Source organism: Ailuropoda melanoleuca, chromosome 15, assembly GCF_002007445.2.
Source record: "Ailuropoda melanoleuca isolate Jingjing chromosome 15, ASM200744v2, whole genome shotgun sequence".
NCBI lineage: Eukaryota > Metazoa > Chordata > Mammalia > Carnivora > Ursidae > Ailuropoda > Ailuropoda melanoleuca.
In genome coordinates this window covers 75,214,028-75,235,146 of record NC_048232.1, presented here as the reverse complement: position 1 = coordinate 75,235,146, position 21,119 = coordinate 75,214,028, and the positions used below count along the sequence as shown (strand labels likewise).

At 50.7% G+C, this 21,119-nt stretch overlaps 1 protein-coding gene across 9 annotated transcripts in view; it reads left to right on the top strand.

Moving 5' to 3' along the window:
* The window catches only part of B3GNTL1 (UDP-GlcNAc:betaGal beta-1,3-N-acetylglucosaminyltransferase like 1), a 108,313-nt gene that overhangs the window by 7,533 nt on the left and 79,661 nt on the right, over positions 1-21,119 (top strand). For 5 of the 9 annotated variants that reach the window (XM_034644398.1, XM_019807157.2, XM_034644399.1 and 2 more), the window contains exon 4: positions 7,038-7,102. The exons of the other annotated variants lie outside the window; for them this stretch is intronic. In XM_034644398.1, coding sequence (XP_034500289.1) covers positions 7,038-7,102 — 65 coding nt within the window. The remainder of the gene's footprint in view (positions 1-7,037; positions 7,103-21,119) is intronic. 9 annotated transcript variants of the gene reach the window in all.

The following is a 21,119-nucleotide window of genomic DNA, read 5'->3' as shown; positions in this document are numbered from 1 at the left end:
TCTTCCCAAATGAGTCCCTGGACTGTGGTGTTTGGGTTTCCTTCCTGCCAGGGTACAGCCTCCTCCTGTCTCCTAGAGGTGCCTGCAGTTTTTAAATCAGGTGTTCAGAGACTTAGGGTTTTCTTCTGTTTCGCAGGCACTTCTGGCGCTGGGACTAGGTGGGTGGGGTGGACTACTGGTTTGTTCGTGCACTGTCTTATCCAACTCAGTTTCTCACGTTATCTCTGTGTATGTAAGCAGTCTAATCCTCAATACATGTTTTGTTTTGTTTTTTTAAGATTTTATTTATGTATTTGACAGAGAGAGAGGCAGCGAGAGAGAAAGCAGGAGCAGGGGGAGTGGGAGAGGGAGAAGCAGGCTTCCTGCTGAGCAGGGAGCCCGATGCGGGGCTCCATCCCAGGACTCCGGATCACACTCTGAGCCGAAGGCAGACGCTTCACGACTGAGCCGCCCGGGTGCCCCCATTATTGTTCTGTTTCTTTTTTCTAATTTATACTTTACTTTTCATATATTTTTATTGGGATAAGAAGTCTAGAAGAACACTGTGGAATCCTATTACCAAATCCTTGTATTGTTCCTGACATAGAGGGAATGTTCCTAGTGTTTCAGTGTTAAGTCTGATATTTACTATTGCTTTCTGACAGATGCCTTTCTTGAGTTAATTTGTGATTCCTAACTTAGTAAGCCTGCAGAAAATGAGGGATCAGTAATGAATTTTATTAAATGTCTCTTAGGTACCTGTTAAGGTGATTGCTTATTTTTTTTCTCCTAACATATTTATCATAGTAAGTTATTTTAGTATTTTTCTTAACAATTAGCAGTGCTAGAACTATCAGCAAGGACATGATAGTATTTTTATACAGTACAATTACTGAGTTTCCTTTAGGATTTTTGTATCTGTGGACATACGGAAAATTGATCTGTAGCGTTTTGGTGCTTGGTTGGCGTCTGGCTCAGGGATTTGCTGATAGAGCGTCTTGTAAGCGGTAATCGTGCGTAGCAGCTCAGCAACCTTTGTCTCAAACTCCCGTATAAACCAGCCCGACAGCCTGTGTACGTAACAGAAAAAAAGCATTTACTCATTCTCACAAATGTCTGCTTTGAGTAATAACAATTTTTTGGAATGCCAGCATGAGATAACAAGAAATTCAGACAGACAGTGGTCTCCAGTGAAACACAGAAGCCCCATACCCTAGACACAAGCAGTGTTTTTTGGTTCTTAGTTGGTTTTATTCACATAGTGTTGGTTAGTACTCACTGTGAACGAGGAAATGTTTGGCCACTGAAGTGTTCTGCGCTGCGCTTCTCATTTCCCCCTGCAGGGCTTTTGTTTGTTATAACATAGTCTTATTGTCAGGGTGCATAATCTCCACACTTGGTTCAATAACTTGTTGTTTTACGTGCTTTACTATTAAGTTGATCCCGACAGTTGCTGCTCACCGCAGACCGAGGGGTGGGTTAGACTCAGAGAACTGAAGCCCTCTGCTTCCGGCTCTGTGCTGTGCCTGGGAGCTCCCAACTGTCAGGATCTGTGGGGCCTTTAAAGACCTTCTGCCTTATTCTGTTTTACTTTCTACATACCTGCTGTTGGCAGGGTTTTTCCCCTTCTCTTTTTCCTTTACTTAGTTTTTATTTTATATGTTCCTTTTTTGTGTTGCTGGAGTATTCCCTAAAGTACATTTTCCATATCTGGTATGTAGATGGTAAAATATTTGGAGTTTTTACATATATGAAAATGTCTTCCTTTTGTACTTAGGCTCAACTGACAGTTTGGCTGGGTATAGAACTCTAGGTTCAAAATCATTTCCCTTAGAGTTTTGAAGGATTGCCTCATTATCTTCTGGTGTCCTCTGGTTTTGATAAGAAATCTTATGTCAGTCTGACTCTTCAAAGTTTTCTTTTTTGAAAGTTTTTAGGATTTTTCTCTTTATGTTTTGAGTTTTGAAATTTTGTAACCCTGGGTCAAGGTGTCGTTGCTTTTCATGCACCTCTGTTTTTATACTGAATGATTAGCTTTGCATTCTTAGCTTTCGTTGTAATCTATTGGGCTTCCTTTAGCTTCACTTTAAAGTTTTTGTATAAGACTTGGCATGCCTGCATACACTGCTGGGTTGAAGGAGGAGGTAGGCCAGATGGTGAGGCTGGAGCTGGTGGACAGGCCCCTCCAGGCTGTAGGAGTCTGTCCTTCTTTAAATCATGGGCCTCAACTTTGGTTGCATGTTAGAAGTGCCTGTGAAGTTTTGGGAGCCCTGATGCCTGAGCCCGAGTCCCACCCTGAGATACTCTCGAGTGGTCAGTTCGGGTGCAGCCTCTGCACTGGATTGTGGATGCCTCCTGAGAGATGCTGGGTGCGTCCACAGTTGAGAACCACTGCTTTATTTATTTATTTTTTAAAGACTTTATTTATTTGTTTGACAGAGAGAGACAGCGAGAGGGAACACAAGCAAAGGGGAGTGTGAGAAGGAGAAGCAGGCTTCCCAATGAGCAGGGAGCCTGACTTGGGGCTCGATCCCAGAACCCTGGGATCATGACCTGAGCAGAAGGCAGACACTTAACTGCTGAGCCACCCAGGCGCCCTGGAACCACTGCTTTAAAATAGCCTCAGGAGTGGCGTGGCGTCGGTCCCACACCATCATGGGCATGGTCCTCAGGGAGTCTTGTAACTCTCATCCCATTTCAAGGGTGGGCAGGGTGGAGGTTTGGGATCCCTCTGGGTCCCCTGCTGTAGAGCCAGGGCTCTGTTGGCTCTGCTGTGAGTCGTGTTCAGACTGGCGTGTGACTTTCTTTCAGGGTGAGCAGGTGGTGGGTCAGGGCGTGGGGTAGGGTTTATGCTTCAGCAGGGCTCACGGGAGAGGTGTGAGCAGGACAGACACCCACTCTTCCCAGATGCTTCTTGCCCCCAAAGCCCCTTCATCCTGTTTCCTCTCTCTGCTCTTTTCTGCCAGTTTTGGTGGTCAGGTGGCTCCCCTGGCCTCACTTCTGATTCTCACGAGCGTGCCCCCAGCATGACCTCACTTGAGTTTTGCGCCTGGTCCTATGGGGCAGGTGCTGTTGGCCCTGGAGGACTCGCTGGTTTACTCAGGGTTCACAGAGGGCAACTGAGCCCAGGCTGTCTCCTCCTGAGCTCCTGGGGGTCCACCCTCGAACAGCACACTGTCTGAACACTGGCTCTCCACAAAGCAGTGCGCTGCTCCATGGCGGTGGCTCAGATGCTTGTCCTCCCAGCACTCTTGCCTTCAGCTCCTGCAGCTTCCTGCCAGGACTGAGTCTGTCTTTATGTTCCTGGCCCAAGGAGAGGGCGGGTGTTGGTGGAGGTGAGTTAAGCAGTTGAGTTCACAGAATGAAACAGACACTTCTCTCGCAGAGAGTGCCCCCGACCCCACACCACGTCCCTGACAAACAGCACCCCATGTCCTACTTAGGAGAGCAGGAGAGTGTAAACATTTTAGATAAAATTTAAAACTAGAAATAGTTGTTAAAATTGGTCACTTAAAAGAAAGCTTTTTCTAAGTTTATATTGAAAGACTACAGTCCTTGGCATTGCCTCTTGGTGGCCCTGCTTCCTGGGGCAGAGGACCAGGCGGCGGGCCCCACCCTCCACCTCTCTGTGCCTCGGTTTCCTTTGCGGGCAGCAGGTGCCCGTGCCCATTGTTGAGAAGGCATGGGCGCCAGAGCTGTTCGGTAGCTGCCCCTGTCTTGGCATCTTGATCTTGACCGTTACGTCATGCATCTGGAAGACACTCCGTTTTTTCCCAAATTATTTCTTGTTTTCATTGTTTGAAATAGAAAACTTGAAAGAAGTCAGTTATCGTAGAACACCAACTTCAACCTGATTCTGAGGTGTGTGTTAACAAATTGTAGTTTCTGAAACTAGTTTGAACATCATTTTAAAATATTCTTTAAGGGGCGCCTGGGTGGCACAGCGGTTGGGCGTCTGCCTTCGGCTCAGGGCGTGATCCCGGCGTTGTGGGATCAAGCCCCACATCAGGCTCCTCCTGTGAGCCTGCTTCTTCCTCTCCCACTCCGCCTGCTTCTGTTCCCTCTCTCGCTGGCTGTCTCTATCTCTGTCAAATAAATAAATAAAAAAAATCTTTAAAAAAAAATAAAATAAAATAAAATATTCTTTAATTAAGATGTTTTGCATCTTCTGTAGCTGATGAAGGAAGTCGGGGGCATTTTGGTGATGGTGTGTCTTTGCTTGTCTAATCTCCATTCTAAACATAAGCCCTGTTTCTCATAAAATACTTTTCATAGGTGAGATATGACTTGAGTCATATCACATTCGTATGCATTTTGTCATAACAAGAAAGTCAATTGTCATTGTGTGAAGAAATGAAGCCATCGTGCTGTCATTTTGAAGGGGGCCCCTCTGTTACAATTATGGAATGGAGTTAATTTGATGACATCCAAAAGAGCGTATTTTCCTACAATGATATTTTCTGAAATAGGAAAAGTTATGTCAACTATTGGATAACATAAATCCAGTGTTTCCTTTTTCAGGAGTGCTGAGTTATTTATTCATTTCTTATTATTTCATATCGTAACCGAGCAAAACATTTCTTGAAAATGCAGTCACTTGCTGAAATGAAAACACAACACAGTTCTTTCCTCTTCTCTCCAGGAGTGAGGCTGGCTGCGTTTTTCCTGCTGTGACCGTGACAACTGGCTCTGTCACAAAGGGACAGCCTCCCTAGACATCAGGCCCTGGCACGAACGTTTGACTTTCTTCAAGGCAATAATATTAAAGCAAATTCCTTGTCTTTGCCAAACATAGGACTCATTGTGAGGAACTTCCAGCTTCCTTAGTGAGACACGTTTTCCTTCCATTATCCAAATTCTGGTTCAGTTTTTTCCCTTCTGAAACCTAACTTTACTAAGCAGCTTTTCAAACAGAACTCCTGCCCATTTAAATGTGATTGTGGACTATCTCTTCCCATTTTCGTCTTCTTCGTGCAGCGCTTTGGTTTTTTTTTTTTTAAAGATTTTATTTTTTTATTTGACAGAGAGAGACAGCCAGTGAGAGAGGGAACACAAGGAGGGGGAGTGGGAGAGGAAGAAGCAGGCTCATAGCGGACGAGCCTGATGTGGGGCTGTTCCCAGAACGCCAGGATCACGCCCTGAGCCGAAGGCAGACGCTTAACGACTGCGCCACCCAGGCGCCCCTTGTGCTTTGGTTTTGACCCCATTAGGCCGTTCCCTGGGCCTGCCGTGCCTGGCGGTGATGCCGGACCTTTAGCTAGAGCTGTGTCTGTGCGGCCGCTGATCCATCCCCGGGCCCTCGCCTTGCCTGTCACACCTGTGGTTCTTGGAGACCTGGGACCGCTCTGCTGACTGATTTGGGTTGGCTAAACTCTGGGATTAATGCTAGAGACCGAGCTGCTGCCTTGCGTGAAAACAGCCTGCACAAGGGCACTGCTCTGGGTCACAGCCTGGGTGACCTAGGCCAGGGCGTGCTCCTGTTCCTCTGTCCCAGCGGGACTGGTAGTGGTGCTGGAGTTGGCTGGAGCAGCTGCCTTCTCTCCCTGCCTCAGAGAGGCGCTTTCCTTGGCGTGGAAAACCAGGGAGGGCTCCAGTGTGGCCCAAGGCAATGTGGTGCTGTGTCCCTGGCACCACCAAGACGTTCTTCAGGTCGCCTGAGTGTGACTACTAGAGGGATTTATTGCTTTATGTCTGCACACATCTGTTTGACTTTGTGCGACTTTTCTCCGCGGCCCCAAATCTGTGACTGGCCGGTTAACTCGATTCAGGTGTTGGTAACCGCTTTTCTAGGGAGAGTGTATCCTGTGCCCCTTGAGTCCCCTCGGCCTCTCTACATACCTCCTGTAAACTGCCCCCGGCCTCAGCGCCCAGACTCAGTGGCCTCAGTGTTAATTTCTGCGGCCGCTCCTTCCTCGGAAGCCTTACTGGGCTGGGCCTGCGCTCCGACCTGGCCCCGTGACTGCCGCTCCCCACACTGCTGGGTGTGCTCTGGCATCTGCTCTTTATCAAGTTCTAGCGGCCCCAGGCCCCCCTCACCCCCTTCTCTTCATAACCCTCCTGGTGCTTCTCCCAGCACCGTTCATTTGGCACAGAGCCAGAGGTCCTCATTTAACTTTTTCCAACTCAGTTGTAATCTCTTTGAAGGCAGAGTGTTTTTAAAACATTATTAAAACGTAACATCCATACAGAAAACTGCACTTACCCTAAATGCCAGCTCAGTTAACGTTCTCAAACTGAGCGGGCCATGTAACCAGTGCCCAGTGAAGAGCTGACATGTCCAACCCCAGGGGCCCCCTGTGTCCCTTCCGGTCCCTGCCCACTTCCCAAGGCAGCCACCCGATTCCAGATGAATTTGCTGCCCTTGAACACCGTGTGGATATCACCCATGTGTGTGCAAACCAGGGTGGTTCATTCTCACCGTGGTATGTTCTCAGCTTTTCCATTCTACGTTGAGGACCGTCACATCTTGGTGAACGTGCAGGGCCGTTCTGGGGGGTCTGCACCTGGCGAGGGAGCCGCCGGGTCACAGGGTACGTGCGTGTTCAGACGTGGTGAACGCTGGCAGTTCTGTAGCTACCACCGAGAGATGTGCTCAGATAACTGCTCACAGTGTCCAGTTCAATGAGCTTTTACCAACCCATCACACGCGCCTGTTACCCCCTCCCCAGGTAACCATATCTTGACTTACCAGCATTCCTGCCAGCACTACTCAAACACTTCCATTCAGGGACATTTTGATTTTTTTTTTTTTCCAATATGCCGCATGGCTTAGCTTAGTGTTATACTCGGTAAATGGTTGCTGAATCGGTTTTGCTCCAGTGAGCGATCCCTCCTTAATACGCTGGTCCCGGGTGGGCTCTTTCCGGCTCAGCCCCTGAAGATGGAGCGCTGTTTTCCATTTGCTTCCCTCGCTCCGTCTAAAGCTGACCTGGTGTTTTCCCTGGTAGTGTGCACTGTTCTTAGCTCCCTCGTAGTACCGTTACCCTACGTTCTAGGAAAGAGAAGACCGCTGAGAATCGAATCACAGAAGAGCTTTTCTCTTTCTTCTTTCCAAACAGTCGGATATTCTAAAAATCAAGCAATAGCACAGAGCTCAGGATCGTACCTTTGCTTTCTGGATTCAGTAAGTAACTGTTTGTTTTCTTTAAAGTGTGTGTATACGTAGTGATGGAATAATTAAACAACTTGACATTCTAGTGTGGTTTTTGAAAAACATTATTCTAATATATAATAATCAGACTTAAAAGTTAAGGTTCATGGGCTCTTGCTGTTAAATTGCCATAGCACTTAATGAGTTCGTTAATTTTTTTTTTTTTAAAGATTTTATTTATTTATTCGACAGAGATAGCAGCCAGCGAGAGAGGGAACACAAGCAGGGGGAGTGGGAGAGGAAGAAGCAGGCTCCTAGCAGAGGAGCCTGATGTGGGGCTCAATCCCATAACGCCGGGATCACGCCCTGAGCCGAAGGCAGACGCTTAACCGCTGTGCCACCCAGGCGCCCCGAGTTCGTTAATTTTTAATAAATAGGATAATATAAAAATGCAGAACTTCACAGCAGAATCACATAAACTGGGAAGACATGGACAGACACTTAAATGAAGATCAGCCTTCGATGAAATAGTGCCCATGAGTGACAAGAAAGCACAGAGAAGGGTCGGTGGTGGGCGTGTCGGGAAGGACAGAAGGACAGGAGTGGGGGGGCAGGACAGCCAACTGCAGGTGGGCTCTAACATACCTTTCGGTCACTTGTGACCAAGGAAACACAAGTTATGTTAGTGAGATACGAGTTTTTAAAATCCTGGTTAACAGGGTTTTCTGAAGTGCAGATACTCCGTATTTGGAAACTGTGAATTGGGGGTGTCGGCAGCATAATTATGCATTTTGTATCAAGAACTTAAAAAATGCTCATGCCCTCGACTCCTAGACTTCACTTGTAGGGATCTCAAATTCTGAAAATGATTTATGTGTGGTTGGTATACCGGAATGACTGCAGCGTTTAGGAAGCATCTTCAGTCACATGGTGAAGGATGACGACAGGTGAAAAGCAGCATAATTGCATAGATAGCATGTGTTCAGCTGTGGATATTCCTTTCACTTACTTTATTATTTTTTTTTTTAAAGATTTTATTTATTTATTTGGCAGAGATAGAGACAGCCAGCAAGAGAGGGAACACAAGCAGGGGGAGTGGGAGAGGAAGAAGCAGGCTCATAGCGGAGGAGCCTGATGTGGGGCTCGATCCCAGAACGCCGGGATCACGCCCTGAGCCGAAGGCAGACGCTTAACCGCTGTGCCACCCAGGTGCCCCCCTTTCACTTACTTTAAAACACGCTTTAAGAATGTCTGTATGTAGGGGCGCCTGGGTAGCGCAGTCGTTAAGCGTCTGCCTTCGGCTCAGGGCGTGATCCCGGCATTCCAGGATCGAGTCCCACATCGGGCTCCTCGGCTGAGAGCCTGCTTCTTCCTCTCCTTCTCCCCTGCTGTGTTCACTTTCTCGCTGGCTGTCTCTCTGTCACATAAATAAATAAAATCTTTAAAAAAAAAAAAAAAAAAAAAAATGTCTGTATGTGGTCTCCCCTCGGGTGCCTCTGGGTCCGGGGGTGCAGGGCACTCACGTCTTCAGGGCATTGCTTGGACGGCTGCTGTTGGCCTTCGCGGGTCAGCCATGGCTCAGAGTTTCTGCTTGTGCTGAATAAACTCACCTACAGACCTTCTTGTCATCTCATATCGGCTCAGCCTTTTTCTTGCTACCAGGAACTTCTGTACAAGATCTGGGTCCATGGGGAGGTCTGGGGAGATCGTGTGCCTGTGCGAGCAAGTGGCGAAAAGTCACCTATCAGTCAGCCCTGCTCTTGGAGACAAACCCCGGGGCTGCAGGGCCTGTCCTGCTGCTTTGGCGTCTCCTGTCTCTTCTGCCTGTTTTCTTAGATAAAACTCCCTCTTGTTCCCGCATCCCCTTGCAGACCCCGCTCCGGGGCCTGTGTTCACTCTCAGATGGTCCATCCAACATTTTCCTGAGCAAAGACCGTTTCCCGCCTCAGAGAAACCCAGCACACTGCAGTGTGCTTCCTACGGCCTGGGGGTGAAGGGAGGTGGCGATTTTCTGTTTCTCCTTTAGCGCTGCTCTTTCTGAAGTACTCAGGGAGCTCCCAGTGTGACAGCCCCAGGTGGAGAGCACTGGTGGGACTCGGGAGCTGGAGAGAAGAGGGCTGAAGACGCCTTTTCCTCTCCGGTATCCCCCCAGGCTTTCTCTGTGTTTGCTGGAGGGCAGGAAAGAAAATGGAGGAAGGCCAAGCTGGACTGGGTGGAGCCTGGTTTAGAACGGCGAGAACCGCAGACCAGGGAAGGCTCCCAGTAAAGCTACTGATGGCCGTCAGCACAGTCGCCACCGAGTTGGCAGAGGGCAGGGCAGACAACCAGGTCGCTGAAAGTGTCCTTCATGGTGGGCAGGTCGGATGCCTGGCCTGGTCAGACCCGGAAACCGTGGGGAGGGAGGTTGGGGGGGGGGCACAGAGCCACATGGTCCATGGTGCCAAGAGAGGAAGGCTGCCAGATTGGGCATCGCTGTGCCTCCGTTCTGGGCGTGGGCATCAGAGAAAGATGGTGTTGCCGAAGTCTGACCAAGAAGACTTGCCCCCACTCTAGAAATGTGAATTGTTCTCGGGGTTTAGTTGAAATAAATCAGTGAGGTAGATTTTGGTGAGCTTTGCCCTGGGATTGGCGTGACCGCCTCACTAACCAGGGCAGGGGTGGCACAGTCCGTCCACCTTCCCGGGGGCTGATGGGCGCATCTGCCTGCAAGGGGGTTGGGGGCACAGATGAGCAGGTGCCTCTGGTTCATTTAGGACCTGGTAGTTCCTGGCCATGGGATGCAGTAAGATAAGCAAACAAAAAGTCTCGCTTTTGAAGAAGGTAGCCTTTACTATGTGCATCATGACAGGGACTGGAGTTCCAGGCCCCTTGAGGTGAGCAGATATGGCGTCTGTGGAAAGGAGGGCTTAGAACGGGGCTTCGTCTGGGGGCCCTGATTTTCTGAGAGCATCCCTTCCGAGGGGCACCCCCGCCGGGTGCCACCACAGCAGAGAACCTCTGTCTGCACCCGCTTCCCTTGGGACCGTGGCAGCATGGTCTCTGCATCGGGAGTCCCATTAACCACCATGGAGCAGGCCGTCCTGAATGGCCACCGCGCCTGGCAGGGGCTGCAGGCCCAAGGGCTCACCAGGGGACCACCCGGGAGGGAGACTGGGCCCATGGCCCATGCGGGGACGGCCAAGGGGACCACCAGGAGGATGCCCTGTCATCCGGAGGTGGGTTGGCGTCCTCAGTAAAGGACAGAGACAGGCCGCGCACCTGTGCTGCCCTTGGGTGTGGGGCCGCGCCCTTGTCTGACCTCTGCCTGTGGCACTTTTCTCTGTGCACCTTTGCTCTGTTTGTTTAGTTTCTGATCTTTGTGGGTTTGGTTCATTTCCTTTTTTTTTTTTTTTTTTAAAGATTTTATTTATTTATTTGACAGAGATAGAGACAGCCAGCAAGAGAGGGAACACAAGCAGGGGGAGTGGGAGAGGAAGAAGCAGGCTCATAGCAGAGGAGCCTGATGTGGGACTCGATCCCAGAACGCCGGGATCATGCCCTGAATGGAAGGCAGACGCTTAACCGCTGTGCCACCCAGGCGCCCCGGTTTGGTTCATTTCTAATGCTCACTCATTACTTTTCAGCCTTTCTTTCTGCTTTCTCGCATAAGGTTTAAGATGATTCCTTCTCTTCTGGGGACTGCGTGGTTGTCCCTAAGTACTGAATGTTGTGACTCAGGTGTTGTCACCTTTCCTAGCTTCCGGTCTGATTTCTTCATCTTCTTTTTCAATGTGGACCTCAGGATCTCGGGCAGAAAACTGAGTCCGTCACGAGCCTCAGTTCAGGACGCTCACTCACGTGTCGAGCGGGGTCTCTTTGGTCTTTCTGCCATCGCTCTACCTGTGTCTTGGGGGAGGCACCGTATAAGTGCCCGTGAACCTGCCATCTAGGACTAGAGCCGGCCCAGACCTCTGACCGCCTCCTCCGGCACGTCCGCCCCCTGCCACACACCATGTCATAACCCTGCTGAACTCTGCTATTTGTACAGATCTGAAAAAGTCAATTAAAAAAATCTCAGTTTTTTTATCTTTATACAAAGAGTATCAGGCTATGTGATATTTTAAAGTGTGGCGTTGTTAAGATCCATCCATATTCTAGATCTTTGTAGATCAGCTTTTAAAAATGGAGGTAAAACTTGCATACAGTGAAATCCAAGATTTCAGGGTGAAAGTTATATTCAAAGTGAACAGTTTGGTGAGTTTTGACAACTGTGTAGCCACAGTCAAGATACCGAGCATTTCTGTCACTCGGAATGTCCGCGGCGCTTCCGACAGCCAGCACGCCCGGGTCTCGGATCTGCAGGTGAGATCACACCGGGTGCCCTCCGGTGTGCAGCTTTGCGCTCCGCGGTTCTCCGTGGTATTCTCTGTGTCGGTGGCTTATTCTTTTTTTATTATCTATGTGTGAATTTGCCACGATTTGTTTCTACACTGTGCTGTTTATTGACATCTGGGCAGTTTGCTGTCTGGGTTATTTTGGTGGAAGCACCACAGACATTCTTATGTGAGTCCTCCTGTGGATGTGTGTTTCCATTTCTCTTGGGAAGATCCCAAAGGGTGGAGTTGACTGCCCACAGGTAGAGGTGTGCTTCTCCTGAAGAGAACGTGCCGAACACAGAGGTTGCTGTGTGTGGGTGGAGGCCGCGGCTGCTCCACCTTCTCGCCGACGAGGACGCTGTTGGTCTCGGTCTTAACTATTGAACAGGGCAGAGTGTGTCTCGTTGCAGCTTTGATTTGCATTTCTCTGGTGCCTGGTGATGTTGAGCACCTTTCACGGGTTTAATGGCCATTCGTTTCTTTTGTGAAATGTCTGTTCAAACCTTCTGACGTTTTAGAAGGTTCCAAGGCCCTTCTCTTGTAGACTGCCCCCTTAAAGACTCAGCTGGTCGGGTTTCTTCACGACGGTGTTAGACATGCATCTTCGTGTGGGACGTCTTATTGCCCGTGATTTTGACTGGCCCTGTTCCTGACAGTGCTGCCTCTGGTGACCAGTGCAGGTGGCACCTGGACAGGGGAGCTGTGGCAAGCCCTCACCAGCTCTCTGGATTGCCTTTTCTTTGGCTGGCCTTTCCTGGTGAGCACGTCAGGGTCTGCGGGGAGCGGGCCCCTGGTCGGGAGAAGATGGTTGCGATCTGCAGTGAAGACAGGGCACTGATGATACATCAAAATAAAATGTTTTTGCACGAAGAGGGCTTCTGAAGCCTCTTTGCTGGGTTGCATTTTGACTTGTTGGCCCCTGGACGCAGGCGGCTTGTTGTGTTAGAGCTTCGAGTGTTTGTCACCAGGCACAGCTCTCAGGCTGCTGCTCTGCCTGGAGCTTGTTCATTCATGTGCCTGGTGGGGGGGGGGGGGGGGGGNAACCAGACAGACCAGAGAGCAAAAGCCAACGTGTCCACGGCAATGTCGGCCCCCTCACCCCTGCGGGCCCTCGCGCACTTTCTCACACGCAAGCCAGGCCCACGTCCCCTGCAGCTTCTCAGCGATGCCCTCGCCTCTGAGTGTTGCCAGCACAGGAGGGGCCTCACCCCTTGGCCTGCCATGGGATGCCCTGCTCGCAGCACCCACCAGTTAGCACACGCCTGCCTGGACGGTGTACTGTGGCCTCGGCCTTCGAGGTTCAGGAATCTCCTGCCTAGAAGAGGGTGTCATGGCAGCGCCTAAAAAAAGTGTGTCAGGAAGCGTGAGGAGCGTGACTTCCGTGTACGTAGCTGTTCCTGGCGTCTTTCATCAGCACCGTGTGCTTCTCAGGCACCACTGTCATGCACACGTGCTCCCAGGTTCTTGCTGACATGCCCTTTTCTTTGAAGCAGGTGTAAACAGACACTGCAGCCTTAATTTCTACGTTCACTCGTTCATTGTTGGGGTAAAGAAATACGGTCATTTTTATGTGCTGCTCCTGCGGAACTCCCTTGGAGCTCCGCGTTTCGGGGTAGATTCCTGAGGACTTCCTAGACAGACAGTCATGTCATCCGCACAGACGGCCGTTTTATTTCTTCCCCTCCGATCTTGTGCCTTTCATGCTGCTCCTGCCGCCCTGCACCAAACAGAACTTGTGCTGTGCTGGGTGAGGGCAGCGCCCTTGCCTCTTCGGGGCCCGCGGGGTCCGCTCCGTCCTGGCTGGCTGACAGCTTTCCTCGTGCACAGGTGCTGGGTTTTGTCAGATACTCTTTCTGTGTCAGCTGGGATTTGTTGGTTTTTAAAATATGTTTGTTACTGAAGATTTATAAAATTTTTTCCCATAGTTTTGGAATTTGGTATTTTTCTGATTGTCAAGAATCATTCCTGGAATCCGGTGAGCTCTCTTCCAAAGCACAGCCTCAAGGTTTTTTTTCAAATAAGAATTTTTTAATATTAGCTCATAATTTTTTTTTCTATCTTGTTTTTTCCTCTTGGGTCTCTTGTGTGTGAATGTCCGTTCTTACAGTTTGCTCATTTCTCTGTGATTTCTATTTCTTATAATTGTGCGTGTTACAGTCTGACCTTCCTGTTGGGCTGTGGTCATACACTTCATGCTCACGATTGCTTTTAGGGTTAGAGCTTAGGGTTTCGGCTCCCGGGAGCCTTTCCTCCCGTGTCCTGGGGCACCTCTGGGAGTCCCCCTGTTGTGTTTGTTCCCCCAGCAGCTCCGGGAGCGGCTGCTTCTCTCTGCTTCCCAGGTCCTCCGAGACGCGGTAATGGTTGATTTTGTTAGCCTGGGAGGGCAGGCCAAACTGTCTGGGGCCAAGGCGGCCGGTGTGCGCTCCGGGGGCCTAGTCCTTCTGTCCACGCATGGGTGGCCTCTGCTGGGCCCCAGGGCAGGTCTGTGTTGCGGGTGTCCTCAGTTTGTGGCCATTTCTTTCCCAGCCTCCCCCTTTTGTCCGTCTTCCTGACAGAAGATCGGGGATCTTCCCGGTGCACACGCCTCGGGCTCCTAGAGCATGAAGTCTGGCCCAGGACTGCCGGCTGCTGTCTGTCCTTGAGATCCTGCGTGGCCATGGCCTTTTGCTGCTCCCTGGACAGCCAGCATGTTCAGTAAAGGTGTTGGTGGTGCTGGAGGGGACAAGCAGCTCAGACCCTGGGCCCGCTTGTGTTAGCATGATGGTGTCTGCTCGTCTAGATGCAGGGGGTGGTTAGGTCATGCTTTGGCCATCAGAGAGCAGCGCAGGGCCTTGCCCACGTCACCCAGGGCACGGACCCACATCGAGTCCGAGAGGTCTTCCGTCAACACACTTAGATTCTCCAGAGTTGTCCTCATTTCACAGGGGGTCACTCCCTGGACTGTCCCCACCTTTTCCCTCCACACAGGTAGCCCCACCTGTACCCACTGAATAGACGTTTATACCGAGTGGGTTCCGTCATCCTGTGAAACCTGCCTGGCTCAGCGATGTGGGGAAGGTGGCCGTGGGGGCTCCTCCGTCCACACCTGCCCCACGTCTCAGGTGTCCTGCACTCCGCTGATGGTTCCCTGTGGTCTTGCTGCTGTTCAGAAACATGCCTCCTTCAACAGGGCTCTGTGTTTAGGTGAAAAGCAGGGATGGCAGCCATTACTGAGTCAGCCGGAGCAGGACTGGTGTGCGGGAAAGTCTCCAAAATACAGTGTCACAGGCTCGCAGGGACTTTGAATTGGTTGGTCTTTTCTGAATGAATTTCCCCAGGAAGAAAGCAGAAGTGTTTGGACACCTGACTTGGAGCCTTTGGGGCGCACGAGGACATGAGGCTGCCGTGGACAGGGGGCAGCTGTCGCTGGAGTGCCCGCAGGCTGCCTGCCGGGGGCCAACGTGAGGCCTCACTGCATGGAGACCACGGGGGCCTCAGAGACTCCCTCCCCACGACCCGGAGGGCTGGTTTGTTGCCTGGATTTGTCGGGAGCCCTCACTTCCAGAGCTGGACGGTTTGTGCTCACCCCTTCACCTTGGAATCCCGGCAGACACGCGGGACCCAGCGGGGCCTTGCGTCAGGGGCCTCATGGTGCTGCGCTGCCCCCCCCAGCTTCTCCAGGGTTTGATGCACGGTCTGGCTCTTCTCTGACAGAGAGGAAGGTCCTGTAAGCAACCGTTTGCAAGTGAATGAAAAAGTGATTTCAACCACTTTTGCCATTAAGTGTTTTGTCCAAACTGCTAGAAAGTAGGAATACGGACTGATTTAGATACTCTTGGTTTGCGTTTCTGTTTCCCCTCCAGCTCTGTCCTGTGCATTTGGGGAGGGTGGAAGTTTGAGGCAGAAGGAAGGGGACTGAGTACCTTCCAGGAGTGGGACACAAAAGGCTTTTGAGGGCAGCGCACTTGAGCCCGGATGTGGCGGTCACCAGTCACCGAGAGGCCTGGGGTGGTGGTGTTTTGCTCTACGTAGAGCGGCTGCACCAGTAGCTGGTTAAACACACCTGTCACCAGCAGGTAAGGAGGCTCTCTTTTCTCCTCTCTGCATCCCACGCCCACTGATTTTTGTGTCTGACCTGTGAGCTGCACGTGGGGTCATTCAGAACAGAGTGTTGGTATCTGCCGCACGTTAGGACACCGTTGAGAAATGTCACGGGTTCGGGTGTGCACCAAGTGGAGCTAGCCATCCACGGGGCCTGCAGATGTCTGCTTTTCCAACTGAGTGTCAGCTAGAAATCTCGGCTCCACAGACAAGGGGAAGCCCCGGGGAGAGGAGAGGTGCAGGAGGGAGCGGTGCTGGGCCTCTGGGCTGGTGCCTCGCTGCCTCTGAGTCATGGCTCTGGTCTCATCGATACTGGTGTGCAGGGAACTACACGGGCTTTCCTGTGATTCTCTTCATAACTGGGGTGAGCTTCAGCAGTTGGCAAATCAGAAGTACTTTTGCCATGTTTTAAAAAGTCACACTTTTTGTTCTGTCTTGAACAAAGTGTCATGGTAAATAAACACCCCCCTCCATTAAAATAAACAAGGGACAAAAAACTCTAAGTTTTGTTTGGAAATTGTTTTACAGACTTTATCAACCCTTGTGAGTGTGTGTTGATGCCCGTGTGCTGCCCCACACTTGGGGGTGTTCGCTGGGACCTGGGTGGGGGCAGCGCTGGGGGCAGTCAGGGTGGCCTCCCCCCGCCTCTGCCTCTCCAGACACACCACAACCTCTCCCCCTCTTTCCTGAGAGATAAATTATGGGCTCTCTGTTAGACCGAGACCGGGAGGGCGTTAGCTGGGTCAGGAGGAGGGCCACGTGATCTTAGTGGTGACTGTTCCCAAAAAAGGCTCAAGGAGATCCACCAAGAAGCAGATGATGCCCTTAACTTAGGAGGGAGAGGATGGGGGCTCCTCGTTGGATGGGCAGCTGCTAGTCGGTGCTGATCCGTGCGTGTGGGCTCCTACTTTCGTTCCTGGGGGAGAGCGATTCCTTCTGCTCAACACTCATGAAAGAGAGAACAGTCGAGGAGAGGGCCGCGTGAGCCCCAGAAGTCTCCGCACGCGGCTGCTCACGTGGCTTCACGGGAGCTGCGCTCGGCTGTTTTTGTTGGCTCCGGGCGTTTGTTCTTGGCAGGCTCTAGCTCTCGCCGAGTGCCACTAACCTTCATTTCTTTGGAGACACTAACGCCCCAGACAGCAGTGAGCTTTTGAAATATTTTCTGTTTGTGTAGAGTGTTTTCATTTTAAGGCCTAGGAAAGGGGGATGAGCTGGGTGTTTGTTCAGCTGCTCCCTCCGAGTGCTGGTCCCGAAACCCGCTGGCCAGGGAGAGAGCTTGCTGCAGACGTGGATTTGGGCCACTGTAGACAGACAGACTCCATACCCTGCAGGCCGACTCTGCTCTCACAAGCTTCAAAGCAGTTCCTTTGCAGCCAGCCCTGGTGGCCTCCACCCGAGAAGGAGAAGGAGAAGGTGGCGCACCTCCCGTCCCACCTCCAACGGCACCGACTTCTGCTCATCTCTCTGCCCTCTCTGTCCCTCTGTGCCACGAGCCCCTGCTATTTCCTACACTCACGCTGGGCCCTGGCAGACGAGAGGGGCCACTGTGCCCCAGCTGGCAGGGGCGCACACACCAACCTTCCCTGGGGAATAGGAGGGCAGGAGGTAGAAGGCAAGGGGTGTCTGCTCTGGGCTGCGTGAGCCCTGGGCAGCACCCCCCCCGCCCCTGCAGCCCGCATCCCCTGTGCTCCTCCTCCTTCCTGCTGAATCTCTTCCTGATCCGAGGAATTCTTGTCTTCTCTCCCAGTTACAGGGATTTCCTTTCTCGGAGGAGCAGGGAGCCAGGGGAGGCGCGTTGGCCGTACGGTCTCGGTTTTGTCAGCAGAGGAGACTGCACAGCTGGAGCGTGTGTGTTTTTAGTGAATCCCCATGTTTGATCCCGAGTTAGTTTTGTGTGCTTCTGCTAGAATTATGGCTCCAGAAGAGTCGTGTGTGCGTGTGCATGGGGACTGGAACTTCAGAGTGGCAGAACAGTGCACTTGGGCTGCTGCTGTGTCCTCCTGAAGGCCTGTGCTGTAAACCCAGCACTTGATATGTTTTTAAAAAAACATCATGGAGTGAACTCAGATGAAACTTTCTTCCTAAATACTAGGCGTGCTTTATTGGAGACAGATTTAAAAATCAACCACCTAATAAAAGACACCCGTTGAAAGTGCCCATTCCGTGGGTCTGACGCACTTCAGTCCAGCTTAATGTGTCCTCACACCGCTTGGCACTCACACCCTTCGAAGCCCACCACCGACCTGATTTCTTTAGATTAGTGACGTAGTTATCCAGTCCGTTCTTCCCCTCGTGAGGGTTTTTTCCTGTTCCAGAACCTCATATCGACGGAATCAGAGTGCATGCTCTTGTGGTTGGCCTTTCTCGCTCCGTGTACTGTTTGTGAGATCGACTGAGTTGGTGCTGACGTCAGTACGTCGTCTTCACTGCGGCCGAGCCAGGCGCTCCAGGGACGCCTGCTGTAGGCGCCCGTCGGTGGGTGCTGCGTCAGCTCCCGTGTCCAGCTGCCGTGAGTACGGACGCCGTGACGTTTGTGCAGGTCTGACCATGTATGTGCAGTCGTTTCTCCTGGTACATCTCTAGGGACAGAGCTGATGGGTAATAGAAACACGCACGTTTACCTCCGTAAGAAGCTTCAGAACTCTTTGCGAAGGGCTGAACCATGTTAGGGTACCGGCGATTGGAGAGCGTGTCCGGAGTTCCTCCCAACACTTGGAGTTGTCTGTCTCTGAGGTTTGAGCCTCAGGGCGTGCCTGGGGGACTGTCTCCTGTGGTTTTGGGTTGCACCTGCCCCGTGACTAAAGATGCCGAGCCTTCCTTTGGGCGCTCTCTGGTCACGCGTGTGTCTTCCTGTACGAAGAGTCTTTCAAGTCTTCGACTCTTTTCCCAAGATACAGGTCCTTTCTCCCAGTCTCTGGCTTGCCTTTGTTTTCATTTCTCAGAAGTGTCTTAATGAACAGAAGTTATGAATTATGATTAAGTCCATCTTACCGTTTTTTTCTGTCAAGATTTGTGCTTTTCTGTCCTAAGAACCTAAGAAATCTTTGTCTACCCCAAGACTTTCTCCCTGTGTTTTCCCAGAGGTTTTATGGTTTTGTCTTCTGAACGTAGGTGAGTTGCCTGTCCTGGTTCCTCTGAGTGTGGTGTGAAGGGGGAGTGTGGGTGACGGTCTCCGTCTGCGCACCCAGAGCCAGCACCTGAGCCAGCCGGGCGCCTGTGCTGAAGGTCGGCGGCCAGACGCAGCGCACACCCGTCGTCTCTGTCCTTGAGCCGCTTCCACACTGCCTCTGTTCCCGTGGCAGCTGCAGGAATGAAGCAGCCGTGGGGTCGTACTGAAAAGTCAGGGATGGCTAGGTCCTCCAGCTGTGTTCGTCCTCTTCAGAGTCGCTTTGGTTTTCTTAGGTCTTTTGAATTTCTGTAGGCACTTAGATTCAGCTGTTGAGTCCACTTGGGTTTTTATTGGAATTGCATTGAATTTATAGACCCATGTGGGGGTCTTACCAACACGAATGTTTAATCCATAAACATCTCTTCATTTATTTAGGCTTCTTGAATTTCTCTCAGAAACGTTTTATAGTTTTCAGTATACAGGTGTTGCATAAATTTAACAAAATACATCACTAAGTATTTTATGGGTTTGGGGCTATCAGAAACTGGTATTAAAAGTTAATCCCCTGTTTTATTGCTGCAAATCTGCTAAGTTACCATATGAGTTATACTAGGGTTTTTGTTTGTTTTAAATTTAGAATTTGCTGTGAAGTGATGAGTAGACCTCTGCGTGTTTCTCTCTGGCCGAGAGCTTGTAGCCCGTGGTCTTGGCTTGCCGTGTGGGCCAAGCCTTCAGGGCAGAGTCACACAGAAGCGGTTCTGCCGACACTGTCACGCTCAGAGTAGTGTTTGTGTCATCCCTTACACTGTGAAGAACACATACAGAGAAGGGCGCCAGACGTCAACGTACAGCCCCGGGGATCCTTGTGAAGCAGATATGTGTGAAGCCACCCAGGGCCCTCTCCGGCTCCTTTCCAATTACATAACTTATCCTCCCCAAAGTTAAACACTGTCCTGTTGGCTGACGTGACCGTGCTGCCTGGTTTTGAACTTTGTGTAAGTGGCATCACGTACACCTTTCGTGTCCAGCCTCTCTCGCTCTGCGGCTCTCCTTTTCACTCTCTGAAACCTACCAGTTGATGAACAGAGTTCTTACTTTTAAGGCAGGTCAATTAACTAATCTTTTCCTTTACAGTCAGTGCGTTGTGCCTTCTTCTTGAGATACTTTTTCCTTCTTTTAGGCCCTCAAGTTATTCTCTTAGTTCCAGATGCTTTGTTTCTTTTTTACCTTTTATATTTTGATCCAAACTCCACTTGGAGTTGTTTTTGCTCATTTGTATCTAACATACACATGGGTCAGGGTGCTGGTCGTAAATGTACACTTTGTGGACTTATGGGAAACGGAGGTGTCCCGTATAGCCGTCCATAGGTGCCAGCATCCCACATGCCATTCCACTTCCTCCCCAGAAACCCCGTTCCCTTCTCTACAGCATGACTGGAATGCAAACACCCAGAGTTAATTTTGTCTTATTTTGACCTCTATGTAATTCCTCACATACTCTTTTGTGTCTGGCTTATCTTGCCCAACGTTGCGTATTGGAGATAAGTGCTGAGTTTCGCATATTCACTGACTTTTATTACCGTGTGATATTCCAGTGTATGGAGATGCCCAGCTCCACCCTTCTGCTGGGCCGATATTTGGGTCTTTGAGCAGTGCTGCCAGGAAATGCTTGTACATTCCCTTTGGCACATGTGCGACTGTGGTTCTGGTTGTCACGTACATGAGGAGGGACCGTGTGCCCGCGGTGCTGTGCTCACCCGCGGCGGGTGCTTGTCCAAGGTGAGGAGGGACCGTGTGCCCACGGTGCTGTGCTCACCCGCGGCGGGTGCTTGTCCACGGTGAGGAGGGACCGTGTGCCCGCGGTGCTGTGCTCACCCGCGGCGGGTGCTTGTCCACGGTGAGGAGGCACCGTGTGCCCGCGGTGCTGTGCTCACCCGCGGCGGGTCCTTGTCCGCTCTGTGAAGGTGGCTCGCTGGCCTGTGTCCTGGGCCTTCCTGTGTCTGGTCTCCTTCATGTGACTCATCTGGTCATCACAGGGTGGTGCCTGTGTGTGGTTTTAAATTCACTTCCCTGATGTCTGATGAGGTTGCAGGTGGATATTTGGATATTTTCTTCACGTACTGCTTGCTCATGTCTCTTGTCCATTTTTTATGATGTTGCCTCTGTTTCTTCAGTAAGGAGTTAATTAGATGTGTTGGATACAAGTCCTTCGTTGAATGTATGAATTACAAAGAGCTTCTCCTGCTGTGTGGCTTTAGTTTTTATTCTTTTTTTTTAAGTTTGTTTATTTCTTATTTATTTACTAGTAATCTCTATATCCAATGTGGGGCTCAAACTCACAACCCCGAGATTAAGAGTCCCAGGTTCTTTTTATTTTTAAATAGTGTTTTGGATGAATAGAAGTTTCTAATTTACTGCAGTCCTGTTTATCAATCTTTTCCTTATTGTTAGTGCTTTTTTCCCCAGTTGTGAAATTTTTGTTTACCTCACTCTCATGAAGATGTTT